The following is a 21,037-nucleotide window of genomic DNA, read 5'->3' as shown; positions in this document are numbered from 1 at the left end:
TGGTGGCCATTTTGTTTGGGCTTAAAGGCACAGCAAACTTGTGGAAGGCAGCTGGGCGAAAACTGAAAGGATTGCAGCTTTAGAGAGCCGGATCTGCTTCTGCTTATGCAAGTAAACGTGTTCCAGTATTTACTTGGGCTGCTCTTTCTTGTTGCTGCTGCCGCCTGATTATTGTAAAAAAAAACGTGTTGCCGGTTTAGCACTTCATTATAAGCCCTGAACTGCGCAGTGAGTAATCCTTTTCATTTGCCTTATTTTGATTGTTATATTGTGTCCATTATGGCCAATAGTAGTGATTCTGAGGAAACTTATGCTCCTCAACCTCAGCCTGAAGGCTCTAGAAGATTGAGATCCAGCAAGCCGCCTCTGCTAACACCCAGGCTAAACAATCTAAATCATCTGCAGCTGCTGATAAAGATGCCTTGAGAAGACAAAAAGCTTTAGAAAAACATTTTGCAAAAGGCCAACTGCAGGCTGCTTCTGCTGCTTCTAAATCCCCTGTGGGGTCAGGGGATCAAGGTGGGGCTCCCCATATTTTTCCCACTGTTATTATAAATCAAGGGCCTCAAGAGGACCAACCTAACTGGTCTCCCACTATTGTTCAGGAACAACAGGAGTTTCACGCTGTTCCTTTTCAGGAAGGTCATGTCTTGCCTACTGTTCAGCCCACTCCTTGCCTTCCCAGGCCCCAGATGCTCAGGGCCCTGCTCCCTCAGCTACTTTTATGCCCACAGCAGCAGGGCTCTGCCCACAGGAGCCTGCACAGCAGGTTTTGTCCTCAGACTTACGTTTTGCCATTGTGTAAACCATTACTCAGGGCATTGATGAGGCATTAGCCCAGAGGGGTTTTTCAGCTCCTGCTCACCCAAGGCCTTCCAGGGCAGACCCTGTGACTCAGCCAGCTAGACATAGGGATTACAGGGAGGAATCCTATCAGGATACTCAATCTATTCACAGTGAAGATTCCCTGGTAGGTGAGGAGGAATTAGGTGAATTTGAGATGTCTGGGGATGAAGGCCTTTCTCAGGATAAGCCTACTTATTCTGGTTTATTCAAACCTCATCTTTTCAGAACATTATTAATGAAGGCTAAGATGACTGATAAAATGGGCCAGGTGGATAAATCTACTTTTGCCCCTAGGGATTCTCAGGATTTGTGCACCAGCCTGTTTTCAGAATAGGTCACTACTCAGGAGGTTATCCCATCTCCACAGTTCTTTGTGGATACAATTAAGAGGCAATGGGAACATCCTATTTCTGTTTCTCCTCCTAGTGGCATGGATAAGAAGTTGTTTTCTGTAGAGAAGGAACTTGAGGATCTTCTCCAGATTCCTACTGTGGATTCCCCCTTGACTAATTTGGCTTTGGCCTCTATTCTTCCCTCTGATAACACAGAAGGATTGAAATCTGAGGATAGGAAGGCAGATTTGGCTGCGTGCAAAACTCATCAGGCCGTGGCTTGGGTGATTAGATCTGCTACTGTGACTTCCTTCATGGCCAGAACTTTGCTCCTCTGGTTCAAGCAGCTTCAGACCAGGGTTTCCCCTGAGGATACCCGCCTGCAACAGAACCTTAGTAAGTTGATTGCCACTACTGAATACACAGCTGATGCTTCCATTACTGCGGCAAAATTCGCATCCAGGGCTTTAGCTTCCAATGTGGCGTCTAGACGCTTGTTATGGCTACGCCTATGGCAAGCAGGTGTTAGGGCTAAGTGCTGGCTGGCAGCTGCACCTTTTAAAGGACAACAGCTGTTTGGTGATGTGTTAGATCCCATCCTAGTAGAAGGGAAGGACAAGAAGAAGGAAGGTGTTGCCACAGCTGAATAGGAGATATGATAGGAGACAGGCTCCTTACTATCGTAGGCAGTCCTTTCGGAGTGCGGAGGCGGCCAGGGAGGAGATAGACCTCGTGACAGATCAGGATTCCGAGATAGATGGGACATTGGTCTTACCGTGATACGTTCCTTCTCGTAGTGTAAAATGGGAGGTGCCAGTCTGGGTATTCCCTTGCTCTAGCTCTATGTCCTGAGCTGAAAAATTCTGAAGATCCGCCTCCCTGGTGACGTCTCTTCAGTTTTGCCAGCGAAGCCAAAGCAAATGGTACGCAGTCCAGGCAAATGACACTCAGTCTGAAAGATAAAAAACAACAAGCTCCACCAGGGGAGCCGGTCCAGGCAGCCACAGACAGGGTGGGGCTGGCACCTCCCATTTTACACTACGAGAAGGAACGTATCACGGTAAGACCAACGTCCCTTCTCCATAGTGTAGAAATGGGAGGTGCCAGTCTGGGATATACCAAAGACTGGCCAGCCCTAAGGGTGGGAGCTGTCCTGGGCCGACGACCCCGGATCTTCAAGAACCCGCTGCAGTACTCTTCTCCCAAAGGCCGCTTCCGCCGAAGCGAAGGAGTCCAGTCTATAGTGACGGATGAAGGGAGTGGGAGAAGTCCACGTGGCCGCCCTACAAATGTCTTCCACTGACGCCTGCATAGACCAAGCCGCCGTAGTGGCAGCGCTGCGGGTAAAGTGGGCAGTAATCCCCTGGGGCACAGGTAGAGCCTGGAGCTCATAAGCAGAAGAAATGCACGTCCTAAGCCAGCGTCCCACCGTGGAAGAGGTCACCCTGTGGCCAAGAGTTGACGGCTGAAACGAGACAAAGAGTGCCTCCGTCTTTTGGAAAGAAGAGGTTCTAAAAATGTAAATGCGGAGGGCCCTCCTCACATCCAGGGTGTGCCAGGTCTGCTCCAAGGCGTGCCTAGGCCGAGGGCAGAAGTCAGGCAGGACCAACTCCTGTGCTCGGTGGAACAAGGAGTTGACCTTAGGAAGAAAGGCAGGGTCCAGCCGCAGAACCACCCTGTTGGGATGAAAAATGCACAGGTCTTTCCGCACCGATAAAGCCGCCAACTCTGAGATCCGTCGGGCCGACGTGACGGCCACAAGGAAAGCTACCTTACACGATAGGAGACGGAGACTAGTCTCCTGTAAAGGTTCGAAAGGTGCCTTTGTTAAAGCCTGGAGAACCTTAGCGATGTCCCAAGTGGGGTAACGGTGAAGAGGAGGCGGTTTTAAATTAGCCGCCCCCCGCAGAAAAATCTTCACCCTCGGATGGTTAGTGAGGGAGCCCCACTTCCTAAAAGTCAAGACAGTGCCTAGCGCAGCCACCTGTCGTTGTAGAGTGTTAGTGGAAAGTCCCATGTCCAACCCGTCCTGAAGGAACTCCAGCACCTCCACCACCGATGCCGAAGTCGGGCTCAACTGTCTGGAGGCACACCACCCAGCAAACCGGTTCCACGTTGCCTCATAAATTCTTGTGGTGGAGGGTCGCCTGGCCGCCTGCATAGTCCTGATGACCCTGGACGGAAAGTTCTCCCGCCTCAAGAGGCCCCGCTCAACCTCCAAGCGGCTAACTGCAGTCACTGCGGGTCCGGATGCAGAACCGGGCCCTGGCTGAGCGTGACTGTCTGGGGGGATCCGCCAGGGATGGGCGACCGACAGGTCGACCAGGTCGGCGAACCAAGGCCGTCTGGGCCAATGAGGGGCCACCAACACCAGTTCCGCCCCCTCCAGCAGCAACTTCCGAATGATGGCTGGGATAAGGGGTAGGGGAGGGAAAGCGTAAAGGAGGCCCTTGGGCCACGGGGTCCGCAGAGCGTCCACCCCCGCCGCTCCCGGAGCAGGAAAACGGGAGAAGAAAAGAGGAAGTTGAGTGTTCGCTGGGGAGGCGAAGAGGTCCACTACTGGGCGACTGAACCGGTCGACTACCTCCGCAAACAAGTTGGGATGGAGTCTCCACTCCGAGGGGTCCACCATGGCTCGGCTCAGCCAGTCGGCTTCTATGTTGTCCGTCCCTGTGATGTAGTCCGCTGTCAGGGACAAAAGGTGAGTCTCTGCCCAAAGACAAAGGGTCTCCGCCTCTCGCATCAGAGGCCCGGAACGAGTCCCCCCTTGCCTGTTGATATGGGCTTTCGTCGTCGTATTGTCTGTGAGAAGGAGCACATGCTGCCCCGTCACCTGCAGAAGAAAGGTCTGAAGAGACAGACGGGCCGCCTGGAGCTCCAACCAATTGATCTGATGGGATAGTTCTTGGTGGGACCAGCGGCCCTGGGCCACCTGAGACCCGCAATGGCCCCCCCAGCCCATCAGGCTGGCATCCAATGTTACTATCACCCTGTGGGGTTCTCTGAAGAAGCACCCCTTCTGGATGGCCCCTGACGTCCACCAGGTCAGGGATCGTAGGACCTGCGGGGGAACCTGAACTCTGACCTTGGACGAGCTCGTTCCTGCCTTCTGAAAGGGGAGCAAGAACCACTGTAGTGGTCTCGCATGGAACCTGGCCCAGGGAACTATGTTCATACAGGATATCATTTTTCCCAACAATTGGGATAGCTGTGCTATCTGAGCTGTCCGGGACCCCCGAAGAGACTGGATCAGCGCCCTGATACTGTCCTGTCTGTCCGGGGACAAGAAGACCTGCCCCGCTAGTGTGTCTATCGGGGCCCCTAGATGAACTAACCTTGTAGAAGGTATGAGATGACACTTCGCCAAATTCACCGAAAACCCGTGGTCCCTCAATACCTGAATTGTCGTGGTCAAGTCCTGTTCCACTCGCCGCTGGGAGGACCCTTGAATGAGCAGATCGTCGAGGTAACATTGAATTCTGATAGGAAGAGACCTGAGATATGCTGCCAAAACAGAGAGAATCTTGGTAAACGTCCGGGGGGCGGAAGCCAGCCCGAACGGCAGGGCAAGATATTGGTAGTGACGGCCTGAATAGCAAAACCTCAGGTATTGACGATGCTCCGGTCGAATTGGTATGTGGAGGTAGGCTTCGGTCAAATCTATGGAGGCTAGGAAGTCTCCCTCCCTGATCCCAGCTAAAATGGAATGCAGGGAGTGCATTTTGAACCTCTTGTAGACGATAAACTTGTTGAGGTCTTTCAAATTTAGAATTGCCCTCCACCCTCCTGAGGCCTTTGGGATGACAAAGAGGATGGAGTAGAACCCGCGCCCCCACTGTCCCAGTGGAACCGGCTGAATGGTCCTGATATCCAGCAAATGCTGGATAGCCGATTCCATGAGTTCCCGCCTGAATGGGTCTCCAGAAACGGGGCAGTGGAGGAAACGCCTCGGAGGGGGTGAAAGGAATTCGAGGGAGAGCCCTGCTCTTACTGTCTCCCTCACCCAATTGTCTGTAGTTAGGTCGTCCCAGCGGTCCGCAAACAGGCCGAGCCTGCCCCCAAGAGGGTCCAGCGACGGATAGTCACTTAGATCGCCTGGCTCCTCTGCCACCGGAGCCCCTGAAGGGCTTGTTGGATGACTGTTGTCGACCCCGGGAAAAGGCTTACCTATCTGCCTGATAACTAGATCTGGAGAAATGAAACGGCCGTTGCTGATGGGGAAAGCTTGGCCCGGCTCCCCCCTGGCGGAAGGAGGGCCGCCTATAGTAAGGGGATGAATGGAAGTCCGTTCGTCTACTCTGGGACGGGAGGACCTTCCTCTTATCCCTGGTCTCGATAAGTAGGGGATCTAAGGCCTGCCCAAAAAGAAACCCCCCTTCAAAGGGAGCGGAAGCCAACTTCCACTTGTTCTTCCCGTTCATTCGCCAATGACGTAGCCAGAGCATACGTCTAGCAGTGACTGATGAAGCCATGGCCCTGGCAGAGAACCTGGCAGCAGCCAAGGTAGCGTCCGCCATGTATTCGGCTGCAGCCAAAATCTTAGAAAGGTCTTGGTGGGCCCGACCCTCATCTGGTGCCAGATGGTCTTGAAGCTGGCGGAGCCATCTGACCGGCGCTCTGGTGAGAAAAGATGCCGCCGAAGAAGCTCGTACAGCCCAGGCATCCGCCTGGTGCGCACGACGAAGTGCTGTCTCCTCTCGCCTATCTTCAGCCTTTAGAGCATCCTCTGCATCAGGTGGTAAAACAGAAGAAGACGTGAGAGCCGCCACTGGAGCATCCACCTTAGGAACTTCCAACAAGGCAAGCATGTCCGCACCCACCGTAAACAACTGATTGTCCAGACCTGACGCCCTGGATGGGAGAGCTGGGGCCGCCCACTGTCTACGGATCATGTCCAGAAACATTCCCGGAATAGGAATAGTATCTGCCTCCACTGCCTGCTCTGTAAAAAGATAATCATCCTGTTCTCCCATACCCGAGGTACCAGAGAGTGCTGGGTCAGGGCCCAATCGAGCAGTGGCCCTGGCCTTTGTCAGAAGTGGTTTCAAAAGAGCGGGGTTAAATAAGCCCTTGAAGGTGGGCCTAGGTGGCTGCATCTGATCCCCATCCGAAATCTCTCCTTCCTCCAGACAGTCTTCTGCATAGTCAACTAATTCAGAAGGAGAAGGGGAAACTTGCCCATGATAATCCTCAGAAGGGGCAATAAAGCCCTGGGGCTCCACCTCAGGTCTAAGGGCATACATTTGGGCAAACATCTGTGACTGAAGTTGCATCCCCTCTGCAATGCCCTGCCTAATTGCCTGCTCCACCCACGACTTCATGGAATTCTGCACATCCGGCTCCCCCACTTCATCCTGACGAAGGCCAGCCGCAGTGGGGGTATAGGTGGCCTCAGGACGTTTGTTGGTACCAGAAGGCCCTGGACGCTGATGGAGCTCGACCTGCATCTCTGGAGACCATGCCCTGGATGGCCCAGCCAAGATGGGAGAATGGACAGTCTGAGGGACAGAATCTTCCCCAGTCTGAACTGATGTCTGAAGTACAGGCGCAGAGGCTTGAGAGGTGTCAGCAGCCATATTAATGGCAGCAGCCTTTGCAAATTCTCTGTCCAAGGCACGTTGTCTAACTTGAGCTGTCTTTTCCTCAGCCTTGGAACACCCGGGGCGAGTTCTAGCCTTGGCCTTAATTTTATTTGCTGCAGCAATGCTGGCAGTTCGAGGCCTAGAAGCCCTGCCCTTGCCAGGTGGAGGAGACCAGGAGCCCTCAGCAGAGAAGGATGATTGCCTGTCAGCATCCTCCATGATATAAAGTCAGTTGGCAACACAGAGAAAACCAAATTCCAAAGACTCTGCAAATAGATAACAAAGGAGAGAAAATAAATAAATAAATAACTTATACAGGCCTTGAATTGAAAAACAAAATGGCTCCCGGGTCTCAAAATGGCCGCTCATCAACTGACGCAGTTTAAATAAAGGTCCTCTCTGAAGATCAGAAGCAGTATCAGGTCAGGCTGGCCAGCAAACCCGCAGATAGAATTACTCTGGTCAAAAAATTCACTCTCTCCTCTGCTTCTCAAATAGAAAAACTGCAGCATTGTGCCCAAAGGCTGCCAGGGGAGCAAAGCCGCCTGAGCCAATTCGCGCCCAAAATGCGCGGGGACGAAGGCCGCCGCGACTTACAGGCCGCCATCACAATCAACGTTATAGTGTGGCCCTGGCTCCAGGCCAACACCCCACAGCCAACGCCTTTTCTTAACCCACCAGCCAAATCCAGGCTGGTGGGGCTGCAGCCAGTCTCCAAACAAACGAAAAAGGCAAAAAAACGCCGCTCCGCTGCACAGCTGACGAGTGGTGATCAAAGGGACGCCGCGGCAAGGCAAAATGGCGCGCGCGGCTCCCGCGGCTGTTTTGCAAGCCCTAGAAGCTCCAGGGGTGGATCAGAAGGGACCGGGGCGAAAGCCAGCCGGCTAGCCCCTCACCGCCGTCCAGCGTATAGGGGAGAGTGGGGGGAGAACAGCAGCCGCCCCCCCACGCTCAATCCAGGTACCGGAGAGCTCCCCTTAGACCAGTACCTGTAAATCCAGACCCAAGCTGAGCCGATAACAGCAGCAACTTTCCAATACCAGCAAAGAAAGAAATAAAGAAATAAGAAAAATAAAGAAAATCTAAGAAATCCAGGGAAAATTAACTATTTTTCTCTGGCTCAAAGCTCAGGAGCTAAAACTTGCAACCGTGAGCTGTGCTGAGCTGAAAAAAACTGAAGAGACGTCACCAGGGAGGCGAATCTTCAGAATTTTTCAGCTCAGGACATAGAGCTAGAGCAAGGGAATACCCAGACTGGCACCTCCCATTTCTACACTATGGAGAACTCGGCAATCACAGTCCAGATGCCCCTACAGGGGTTCAGGAAGACACCCTATCGTCGTTCCAAGTGATTCTTGGGCCCACATTCCCATTGGCGGCAGGTTGAAGGTGTTTGCCGACCAGTGGAGGGATTCCACCATGGACGCGTGGGCTTTACAAACTGTGTCTCTCGGACTAACACTAGAATTTTGTTCCTCTCATCGTTTCATTCAGTGTCCAGTTCCCAGGGAGGCCACCAAGAGGGCCATGATGGAGACTGAAATTCAGCATTTGCTGGATATCGCTGCCATAGAATTGGTCAAAGGGTTTCAGATTCTATTCCGTACTCTTTCTGGTGCCAAAGAGTTCGGGTGGCCAAAGGGCTATTTTGAAACTGAAAGACCTCAACGTTCACATTCAATACAAGAGGTTCAAGATGCATTCTCTGCATTTGATCCTGGGAGGCCCCAGACATGTTTCTTGAAAGGTGCTGCTAACTTGTTGCCGCCTGTGGTCCACCGTTACCCAAGTTGGGACCTTTCTCTAGTTTTGCAGGCGCTCACCTCGCCTCCTTTTGAATCTTTAAGATCTGACACTCTTCGGTTATTCACATTTAAAGTTGCCTTTTTAGTGGCTATTACTTTTGCACGCAGAGTTTCCGAGTTGTCAGCGCTTTCGGTCCGCCAGGATTTGTGCATTTTTCATCCGGACTTGGTCATTTTAAGACTGGACCCTACGTTTGTTCCGAAAGTTAATTCTTGGTACCATAGGGCACAGGAACTTATTTTACCAGATTTTTGCCCTAATCCTAGGAATCAGACTGAGAAGCTTTGCTGGCATACCCTTGATGTGCGCAGAGCCTTGCGATGCTACGTCAAAAGGATGGCCTCGTTTTGATGGACGGAGGCCCTGTTTGTTTCGTTTCAGCCCAGGTCAATGGGGAAAAAGGTTTCACCATCTACAGTTGGTTGCTGGCTCAAGGCTTGCATCACATTGGCCTATGAACATCAAGCTCATCCAGTGCCGCATTGCATTACGGCACACTCTACTCGTAGTGCGGCCACTTCAGCTGCTTGGGCTACGCAAGCCTCCATCTTGGAGATCTGCAGAGCCGTGACTTGGACCTCTCCTTCACCGTTCGTGAGGCACTACAAGTTGGACTAGTTCGCATCAGCCGAAGCAGCGTTTGGGAGGCATGTTTTACAGAGAGTCCTACCGGCCGAGGGGACCCTGGACCAATCTGCTTCCCTCCCTTCTTCGATTTAGCTTGGGTATATCCCAGGCTTGGACACTCCAAGCAGTGCATAGGAGATTGAACGTTGGGCTTACCTTGAACGTTCCATCTAGGTGCACTGCTGGAGTGTCCAAATCCCACCCTGGCTTGTGCTGGTCCGGGGTCCAGGAGTGGTCGGTTTTGATCAGATGGCGTCTTCCATGGTTCCGGTTTCGTTGAAAAAACTGAAGGCTTGGCCGGAAGATGGAGGGCGTGGCCAAAGAAATTCCAACCCAGTGACATCATATCTGACTGACAAGAATTCAGGCTTGGACACTCCAGCAGTGCACCTAGATGGAACGTTCAAGGTAAGCCCAACGTTCATTCTGTACTACAATTGTACAGATGGAAATAGAGTAAAACAACAATGAACATTTGTCTTCTCCAAATAAAATGAGAATATTAAATGACAAGATGCCCCTTAGCCATGTATTGTAAGACTGGGAATGAATGAAGCCACATGTTAAGAATCTGAGCATTATAATCCTGTAACAGGAAGAAAAATATTCTCACTGGAACACATAACTTTCTTTTGTGTTTTAATTGTTTGTATGTAACTATTCAATTAGGTTTAATTCAAAGTAATGTTTGTTATTGCAATAATATTAGAAAAAACCTGAAGCAAAAGTATACATTTATTTTTAAGCTTCTGTTAGGAAGTCTTTGTTATCATTCTCAATTATTGAACATAATTTACTTAAAAACAATCTACTAAAGTTTCTTACTTTAGTAAGTAGCTGTGTTATAGAAACAGCAATTTTTTCAGTCAAAAATATGACAGGTTGTGTGTTTCAACACAATAGTGAACTTTGTAATGAGCAACCATACATTCTTATTTTTTTTCTTGAAGGAAGGGTGGAGCAACAGCATTTCCTTGTGATGGATTTCCTTAGCATGCAAATAAGGAAATTGCTGTTTAAAAAAGATGAAAGCCTTTCAACCTAGAATTGAAAAAACCAGGAATTATTATTCCACATACTCTTAAGAACAAGTTCTGCTTGCTTTGTTTCCTGATAGCTTTTTTCCAGAGTTAGTAAAATAATTTGCTCACTTACAGCTTACATACAAGGAAGCTTACGTACAAAGGAAGACTCCTTGTGTGTGTGTGTGGGGGGGGGGAGATATTAAAATGAATCTCTAGTTAAATATATATTTTAAGATGGATTCTGATGTTAATTTTTATGAGTTATTTTATATAGATAGAAAAACGTCAAGAAAATTTTTATGGCAAGGAAAGGATCTTTAGTTATTTGACATTGGTAGCAATTATTGGTTATATTACATTAGTAGCAATAATTAAATTACTGTATTTTCATTTTTATCATTGGACTTTTATTTTAACATTCATAATCTTGGAGTAACATATATTTCATGTTTATTTGAAGAGTTAGTGTGTGCGAAACCTGTGTAAAGTGACAGAACCTAAGCTATAATAAATGTTTCAGACATAAACATGGGGATAATAAACAGGATTTGTTTTTCCTAGTCTCGAAACATGGTAGACATATGTAAACATTAATAGGTTGGGGATTAAATTTGAACCTAGAATTGCATTAGAAAGTGACCTTGTATTAACCTCAGTTTGAAAATGGGAGTATAATATCCTACTGGAAAATTTGGGCCAGGTAAGATGTTAATATATTGAATCTGCTACTTCCTAACAGCTATTTTAAAACTTTCAAGAGACTGTGCTTTGAATATACCTTAACTGAATCAGCTGCTTCACAGTAAATGCAGTTAAAATACACTGATAAAACAGTATGGCCTTGATGCATTTCAGAAGTACACAAAATACTTTGTGTAAAAATTTAAGCAATTTAAGCAATGTTATTTTTAAGTAATCAACAATCCAATTCTATGGAAAACTTTTTTTTAAAGTTGAAGATTAATGTAGATAAGTTACATGGAATGAGACACTGAAGATTAATGGATCCAGGTATTACACCTGGCTCCTTGCCACGTGGCAGCAACCCTGCCTGAGCTACGTTATTGCCGCGGTGGCGGTTGATACCCCCAGACTTATGGTCATGGGGGATTTCAACCTGCCGTCCGTGGGTGAGACGTCTGAGGTGGCTCGGGAGTTCATGGCTTCCATGACGGCCATGGACCTGACCCAACTAATTCATGACCCTACGCACATGGGGGGAAAAACACACTGGACTTGGTTTTTGTCTGGACAGTGGTTGAGTGATCTTGAGATAGGGGATGTAGTCATTGAGCCCTTGTCATGGTCGGATCACTCTCTCCTTTGCCTTGACCTTCGTACCGCGGCACCCCGCTGCAGGGAGACGGAACTGATAAGATGGTACCACCCCAGGCGCCTGATGGAACCCGATAGGTTCCAGACGGAGCTTGGGCCAATTCCTGAGGTTCTGGCTCACGCCTCGACTGGAGACCTAGTGGCCGCCTGGGATAGGGCGGCCGCTGGGGCTCTGGATCGAGTCGTGCCTTTGCGGCCTCTGACCCGGCGCGGATCTCGCCTGGCTCCTTGGTTTACCGAGGAGCTGAGGGAGATGAAGCGCCAGAAAAGACGCCTAGAGAGTAGTTGGAGAGCTAGTCTTTCTGAATCGGACCGGACACTGGTAAGATCCCATATTAGGACTTACTTAGTGGTGATAAAAGCAGCAAAATGTACACATTTTGCTGCTCTTATTGCGTCATCAGATAATCGCCCGGCCGCCCTGTTTAGGGTGACCCGCTCCCTGCTCCACCAGGAAGCGCGGGAGGACCCCTTGGAGGGAAGAGCCGAGGATTTTGTTCAGTATCTGTATGACAAAATCACTCAGATTCGGGAAGGTCTGGACTCTGACTGGGTAGATCCAGCGAGAGTGACGGAGGCAGGTCTTGAGACTGTTATCTGGGATGAGTTTGATCCTGTGACCCCAGATGACGTGGACAGGATTCTGGGTAGATTGAACGCGACCACATGTTTGTTGGACCCGTGTCCCTCCTGGTTAGTGCTGGCTTCCCGGGAGGTGACGCGAGGCTGGCTCCAGGGGATTATAAACGCTTCATTGGGTGAGGGTGTCTTCCCCGCCGCCCTTAAGGAGGCGATGGTGAGGCCCCTCCTCAAGAAGCCTTCCCTGGACCCGGCAATATTGGCTAATTATCGTCCAGTCTCCAACCTTCGTTTTGTGGCGAAGGTTGTTGAGAGTGTGGTTGCGGGACAGCTTCCCCAGTACCTGGATGAAGCGTCGTATCTGGATCCGTTCCAGTCGGGTTTCAGGCCTGGGTACAGCACGGAAATGGCATTGGTCGCGTTGGTTGATGAGCTCTGGAGGGCTCGGGACAGGGGCTGCTCCTCTGTCCTGGTCCTGTTAGATCTCTCAGCGGCTTTTGATACCATCGACCATGGTATCATGCTGCACCGGTTGGAAGAGTTGGGGGTGGGAGGCACCGTACTAAGGTGGTTCTCCTTTCTCTCTGACCGGTCGCAGTCTGTGTTGACAGGGGGGCAGAGGTCGACCCCGAGGCCCCTCATATGTGGGGTGCCGCAGGGATCGGTCCTCTCGCCCCTTTTGTTCAATATTTATGTAAAGCCGCTGGGCAAGATCATCCGTGGTTTTGGGGTGAAGTACCATCAGTACGCGGATGACACCCAGCTGTACATCTCCACCCCGGACCACCCCAACGATGCCCTTGAAGTGATGTCCCAGTGCCTGGAGGCCGTACGGATCTGGATGGGGAGGAACAGGCTCAGGCTCAACCCATCCAAGACCGAGTGGCTGTGGTTTCTGACGTCCCGATATAGTCAGCTAGTGCCATCTCTGACTATTGGGGGCGAATCATTGGCCCCCACGGATAGGGCTCGCAACCTGGGTGTCCTCCTGGATTCACGGCTGTCTTTAGAAGAGCATGTGACGGCCGTGACCGGGAGGATTTTTCATCAGGTTCGCCTGATCCGCCAGTTGCGTCCCTTTCTAGATCGGGACTCTCTACGCACAGTCACTCATGCCCTCGTCACCTCTCGTCTGGACTATTGTAACTCTCTCTGCATGGGACTCCCCTTGAGGTGCACTCGGAGGCTCCAACTGGCGCAGAGTACGGCCGCGCGGGTGGTTATGGGAGCGACGTAGAGTTCCCATGTAACACCTCTCCTGCGTGAGCTGCACTGGCTCCCGATGGTCTTCCGAGTGCGCTTCAAGGTTTTGGTTATCACCTTTAAAGCGCTCCATGGCTTAGGACCTGGTTATCTACGGGACTGCCTGCTACCACCAATAGCCTCCCACCGGCCAGTACGCTCCCATAGAGAGGGGCTCCTCCGGGTGCCGTCGGCCAAACAATGTCGGCTGTCGGCCCCTAGGGGGAGAGCCTTCTCTGTGGGGGCACCTACGATTTGGAACGAGCTCCCCCCAGAGATACGTAGGATCCCGGATCTGCGCACCTTCCGCCGCGTGCTTAAGACTTTCCTATTTTATCAAGCTGGCCTGGCCTAAATCTTCCCCCTTTTTAAATGTGGAAATTTAAAATTTTTAAATTCGTCTTATTTATAGGGTCATGGGTAAGGCGTTTTAAATTGGGGAGCCATTTTGGATTTAATTCTGTTTTAAACGTATTTTAATGTTTATATTGTATGTTTTTTTAAGTTTGGCTGTTCACCGCCCCGAGTCCTTCGGGAGAGGGGGCGGTATAAAAATCAATCAAACAAACAAACAAACAAACAAACAAGATCTAGAAATGAAGTTATTCATTAGAAAATCTTGTTCTATGTTTATTGCACTCCTCAAAGGATGTTTTCAAAAAGTTGGAAATCTGCTAAAAAAATTGATAAAATCAATGCCTTTATCCAAATCCACGCTGTAGCCATACTTGAAATAATACTCACAGTTATGATCAGTTATGACTTTGAAAGATATACAGAAAAGGGAACAAAAATAATTGAAAGATTTTAACTTTACCTTAAGAGGAAAAATTTTCAGATTTTAAAATAATAGAGAAATATAAATTTTGGATATAGTTAAAATTATATATACATAATGAATAAATAATGAAGAAAATGTATGAAATGAAATCTCGACAGGTAACTTTAATATAGACTTCTGATACAATGGATGAAATTCCTATTTTATTTTTCATAATGACATCATAAAACAAACTACACAATTTATACCATTTGCATAATGATATTGCCCCAGATTTAGTGGATAAATGGGATCTCCTATTTCCCCAGTTGCTCCATTAAATTGAGGTTTCATTCTACAGTCTTGTCCGATCTAAGGAAAACCAGCAGTATAGCATGAATTTTTTCACATGACTAAATTGAACTATAAGAAACCTTAATTTTTAAAGATATTTATTAGATTCATAAAATATATTTGGAGGTTATGATTGGTTGCTATATTACCTCCAGCAATTGTGGAATTAAAGCCCTCAATTAATGTATTGTAAAATGTTACTGAGATCCATTGGGGTTGCACTGTGGGAACAAAATGCTAGACTAAATAAATCTTGGGTCTGATCCTGCATCTTGCCTTCTATTCTTTAATGACAGTGTGAGAAAATATCAGTGTCCTTTTCCCTCAGCATACACAAGCTAACTTTACTCATTAATACTGATACATTAAAGGTGTGACTGGCATGCTGTCTGAAGACTTGATAATGTTCTCTTTTTTTTGTCCTGATAATTAAAAATCTCTTTCCGGATTTTCCAAATTGCCTGGAATTACGCTGATTTAAAGGCATTCACACATACAGAGAATATATCTATATGCATTCCAACTTTTGACTTCTTCACTACAAAATTTCACCTGTTGCATCCATAACAGTTTTCCTTTTTTAGTCACAGCAGTGTACTTATTCGTATTCAGTGTTGCTAAATCTTTCTTAAATTGCTCTAATTTTGATATATCTATTTGTATGGCTGCAAAATAAATTGGACAAATCCACAACAGTATTCCTGCTAGCGTGCTCATGTATGCCCTTATTTTTTTCTGAGAACTATGTTTGTATAGAGTTGTGGGATAGTGAATATTGTGTGACCCAGTATGCTGGCAAACAGAAAATTATCCCATCTAGCAATTATGGTATGATAAATTTATTATATTGTATTCCATCTTTCGTCTTGATTTGTTTTATAGCCAGTAGCAGCATATTGATATAAAGCTAAGCGGATCACTAATTTTTATGAAAAATGATTATTTTTCATGAAAACTCTTATAGGTGAATACAATACTTCTTCATGATGTATTATGGGCTCCCTTATAGTCCTAAAACATGATTTGTTTTGACCATTGTTTGTTGTGGCAATAAGCCAAAATAATTAACAACATTACAAGTAATCTTCAACTTAAGACCTTTTGTTCAGTAACCATTCAAAATTACAACGGTGCTACATGAAGTGACTTACAATCTATATCCATAGCATAGGGTATAGCATGGGGTAAAGCACTCCCATGGTCCTGTAATTGCAGTTCGGGTGCTTGACAACTGATCTCAGGGATGCTGCAACTGCTCTGCATAACTTGCTCATCCCTCCTACCCCACTGGGTTCTTTATGCCTAGTTCCTGGACATGCTTCCTACCCTGTTAAGTCCTATAGCCTTGGGCCTCTTCACGACTCCATCATGCCTTGCTCCAGTTAACTCTTCTGCAAACTAAATTTCAAAAATAGTACCCAGCCAATGTCACATCATGCAGACTTTTATAGAAGCTGTCTTGCATCATTCTGGAAGCAGCCACTATTCCTGTAATTTCTTACTGTAGAAAGGTTCAGTTTTCAGCATATGAACTATACCTACCTCCAGAATAGTGCGAAGTGGCCTTTGCAGGATGGTCGTGCATTGCATTGATTAGCCACTTTTTTGGAAAGGAATCTTTGAAAGAGGTAAGTGGAGCAAGGCAGACAGGGAAGAGGCTCAAGGCCTGCAGGGATTTAGCAAGGTGGGAAGTTATGCAAGGAGTGACTTGAGGGAGAGCCCCTGAGAGGTCTTGTACAAGCCATATGTGAAGCAAAGTGAAATGCCCTATAGGTCTTGGAGAGTCGCAGCTTTCCTGCCTGACCTGGGGCTTATTTTCCCTCAGCCATGATGAAGAGAAGAGACAGTTTAAGATGGCTGCCACGAAGCTGAGACAACCAACGACCATCTAAGCTTTGAGCTGGAGCGAATTTTGGTGAACAGTGTGGAACTGAGTGAGAGGATTTTTTTTTAACCCAAAAGTTAACCCCAAAAGAGAAATCTAGGATTTACTAAGAACTGTCTGTTAAGCGATCAAATACTTTGAGAAAACTACCAGACCGGAATGAAAGGATTAAAGAGAAAAAAAGATCTTTAAAAACACAGGAAATTGGACTCTCAAATTGGGAAGATGTAACATTGGGAAGGCAATTTAAAATGCTGGAATTATGGATTTAAAAAATTAACATTGCTTCTATAATTGAATTACAATTTAAAATAATTAAAACTAGATTTTTAGTAACAATATTGAAAATTAACCTGAGAGTGCAAAAAATTGGAAAATATACAAAGGACAATGAGTAATGACCAAGATGCCCAGGAAAGGAAGGAGCTATCAAAAGAAATAGAGGGAAAAACAGAATTGAGGAATCAACGAAAAGAAAATAACAAGGAGTCATCATATAAAATCAATAATGTTTGATGAATCAAACCAGGGGGAAAACATTCTAAGAGATCTGAAAAGAGAACGGGAGGAGCAGGAAGATACTTTGGGAAGGGAGTCAGGGCCAGGCTGATCATTTCAAAGCTAAGCAGTGGAAGAGGGTAGGGATGTGAGAAACACTTAGATTGACTAGGCAGGATGTAGACACAGACAGAGATGAAGATTTAAGAGAAGAATATGGAAGGCTAGTTAAGAAAATAAGAAAGTATTGGTGCGGGCAAGAGATGATGGATAGAAGGCAGATAGTAAAAAGAAAGAAAAAATATTTTTCTTTTTTTATATAATGGTGGCAGGAGGAGAAATTAGAACAGAGGAATGTGTTCAATAAGAGATTGAGGGATTACTTGTACATATACCTTTACATAATGAAACAAAAGTAATAATAACATGGGAAAATTAGAGATTGAATGATGATATTATTAAGTAAGCTTAAATAACATTGTGATTGGTAAACGCTGAGCAATTAAATAACAAAAAGAGCATATTTTAATATAAATGTGTATTAATACTAGAACCATATAGATTGGATGAAAGCAAAGAATATGAATAGAGTTATTTTGTATGTTTAAATAATATCGTGATTGGCATTAGAATAGTATATTAAATATTGAATAATGAAACAATGAAGAATAGTATTTTAATATAAATAGATTCGAAGAGTGAAATATGGGAAATATGAATAAGAACTGAGTATTAAAAAAGGGGGGGAGCACTTCAGAAAAATAGTATTCTTATTTTATTGTAACGGGATAGGTAACCTAGTGTTCCTTATGCTGTAAATCTTATATAAGAACTCTAAATGCCATTCTTGTAATTTAGCCTTCAAAGTTTAAACAACCAACTCTATTTAGAAATGGGTTGCATGCCAACAGTTAAAGCACTGCCATATAGGGTATGGCAAAACCAGTGGTTTTGGAATGAGATCATGATAAACTTGTTCAGCTTTACTATCACAAGTACATATTAAGTTTTCTCTCATTCACTTATATTCAAACACAAACACAATTATTTTGTATTTTTGGTTTTCTTTTACATTTTAGCTTTCTGTAGCATAAACCTCCATTATAGTTTGCAAAAGAAAGAACAGTCACAGTCTATTAATGATGTTGTAGAACTAGTTTACTCAAAAACAAAGGTGATTGCTGATAAGGGTAATGTCTGCTTTGATATGAATATTATATATGTTTGTGTGCTTTTCAAAATTTTAAATTCATTCCTCTTCAAGGCCAGCAGATTCAAAATTATTTTACTAACCCCACATACAGTTACTAAATCAATTGATATCTATAACCTTGTGTATGTGCTTCCCTCTTTGTTCAAATAACTCTTAAGTTATGGCTAGAGGTTTGGTATCCTAGAAATTCTGTGTACCAATTACTTTTTAGACAAACCAATAATATCCTAAATCTTGCTAATGAATCAGTATGTTCTACAACAGTTCTGAATTTTCAATGCTATTAGTTATATCATTGATTCCTCAATTTTAAATGCTTCAAAGAGAGACATAAATGCATGTTCAGACCTTAGTAGCTTTGATGAGATGTGCCAGTACAATATTTGATAATAATATTTATTGGGTTCATTTTGTATACAAATGAACAAAGGGTCTTGAACGTATTCTTTTTATGAGTTGGATTCCTGTAATATTAGAATGTATTGATTGGGAATATTTGAGCCAAGCAAGTTTTGAAACCATGAGTAGAACTTCTCTTCTGCCTTGTCTTCATACCCAGATATTCATTTTTTTTCATCCACAATCATATTTTTTTTTGGTTTTAGACAGCATATTTATGTAACTTCCTTTTCTTTTCTGTCAGAAGCCATTAAAGAAAAAGAAAAAGAGGCTAATTTCATAATAAATGTTTGCAGGATATAATGCTGTCATTTTACTATGCAGCTTTCAATCACTTTATTTTTTTAAAAAAATTGTTGTGCACTACCAATCGTACATATTATGTATAGTTCCCCAGTTCATAGTTTTACTTTTTAATTGTAGTAGAACTAATATTTTACTATCTTTTTGTTCTAGGATGTTCAGAAGGAGAGAGAAACTCATAATTACCTCACCAAGGAAGCAATCAAGGAAAAAGTCCAAATATACAATTCAGATGTTACTGACAAGCTAAAGATGACATTGGTAAGCTTTTTATATAAGGTATTTATTATGATTAGGTAGCATGTCTGTTTGGGACAGAAGTGTTAATCTTGTGTCCCTGAAGTCATCACTAGATGTGATTAACAATGCTGTAAATGATGGCAAGTGTATTCTATATTGCATAAAATATTTATTAGCATCCACCTCCTAGATTTGCAAGAATTCATATTACTAGACAGGATTATACCAGACAGGGAAAGGAAGATGGGAGGCAATTGAAGAATAAGCAAATTTGGGCGGGGGAGGGGGGGCTGTCAGTTTTGTCCTTTGTGTGGTCTCTGTGTATTACAGTTTACTATACCTATTCAGTAACAATTGAAATATACAAATATTGAGCTACGTTCTGTGCTCTGAATGTTTCTTCTCACTGTGCATGCCTAAAGGACTTAGAAATATAAATCTACGATTTTTGTAATTGCTACTTACACATTATTAAAAAAACATATCCTTTTTTCGTTTGAGATATTGCTGAACTTACTCTGTGGGTTTAATTATATTAAGATTATTAATATAGTATTAATATAGTATTATTATTATTGCTCTTTTTTTGTTATTGTGTTTACAGTTTGTGGATTGAAAATCCTAACCTCCTTATGATTTGGATACCTATCTTAGAAGGTTTACAAGTGCAGCAATGTATCCACCATCCGACAAACGTGCTCTGTGCGTTGTGTGTTTGAGCAAGGAGCATTTAATAAATTGTAACATCATTCAAAATGAAGTTACTCTACTTTTCTCAGACTTTCTGTTAGGCCATGCAGTATAGCAGTTATTGTGGCTGCCGGATCAGATTAACTGGTTTAATTGAACTCATGCTAAGGCAAAAGTGACCCAAGTCACTTTGTCTTCGCATCCCAAGACCTAGCTAGTATTCTTGGTCTAGCTCATGGTATTTTTGGTACAAGAACTCCAAAACCAAAGGTTACCATTAAGATTTATTTTATTTATTTATTAGATTTTTTCCCTTTTTTCCCCACAACAAAACCCTCTGAGGTAGGTTGGGTTGAGAGAGTGACTGACCCAGAGGCACCCAACTGGCTTTCATGTCTAAGGCAGTGTTAGAACTCTCAGTCCTCTTGTTTGTGTTAACCAGACTTATTCCACATCCTGCATAAGATCATTCAAGTTGGTAATGGTACCATTAACGGCAGGTTTTAAAGTCAGTTTTCTGGCATACATTATACAACAATCTAGTCCTAGCTGTTGATTTTGATTTTCTTGCATTGATTATTCTTTTTCACTTCTGGTAAGCATAACTAGTTAGTCATCTTTATGCATGGTTCACAAGAGACCTCAACATAAATTCAGGTTGCTTATTTGTAATCTGTGGACTTTCAGTCACATGATTCTCCCTACATTTCTCATGCAGACACTTAGAGGCTTATCTGTGTGTGATTACGGTGACTTCACGGTTACTGTGTGCAGTGGGAAGGACTCTTAAGGGCCTATGAAAATGCAGAACAAATTTAGAATGTTCTGATGGTATTTGCTTATAATCTCATGTAAATGCCCAGATGATTTATATAGATATAGATTAACAGAGTTAGACAGGACCTTGTAGGTCATCAAGTCCAACCCTCCGCCCAAGCAGACCCTATACACTGGATGACAGTCCAGTCTCTTCTTGAAAGTTTCCAGTGATGAAGCTCCCACAACTTCTGAATGCAAGCTGTTCAATTGGTTGATTGCTCTCACTGTCAGAAAATTTCTCCTTATTTCCAAGTTGAATCTCTACTTGTTCAGTTTCTATCCATTATTCCTTTTCTGGCCTTCAGGTGCTTTGGAAAATAACTTGACCCCCTCCTCTTGGTGGCAGCCCGTCAAATATTGGAACATGCTATCATGTCTTCACTAGACTAATCATGCCCAGTTCCTGCAATTGTTCATCGTATGTTTTAGCTTCCAGTCCCATAATCATCTTGGTTGCTCTTCTCTGCACTCTTTTTAGAGTCTCAACATCTTTTTTTATAGT

The 21,037-nt window shown here is 45.1% G+C and overlaps 1 protein-coding gene across 2 annotated transcripts in view; it reads left to right on the top strand.

Moving 5' to 3' along the window:
• Positions 1-21,037, top strand: part of RASSF3 (Ras association domain family member 3) — a 120,154-nt gene that overhangs the window by 79,413 nt on the left and 19,704 nt on the right. For both annotated transcript variants that reach the window (XM_034403103.3, XM_087873190.1), the window contains one exon: positions 18,940-19,047. In XM_034403103.3, coding sequence (XP_034258994.2) covers positions 18,940-19,047 — 108 coding nt within the window. The remainder of the gene's footprint in view (positions 1-18,939; positions 19,048-21,037) is intronic.

This window comes from Pantherophis guttatus, chromosome 7, assembly GCF_059756535.1.
Source record: "Pantherophis guttatus breed Tessera chromosome 7, ASM5975653v1, whole genome shotgun sequence".
Classification (NCBI taxonomy): Eukaryota; Metazoa; Chordata; class Lepidosauria; order Squamata; family Colubridae; genus Pantherophis; species Pantherophis guttatus.
The sequence above is the reverse complement of the archived record's forward strand: the minus strand, read 5'-3'. Positions and strand labels throughout refer to the sequence as shown.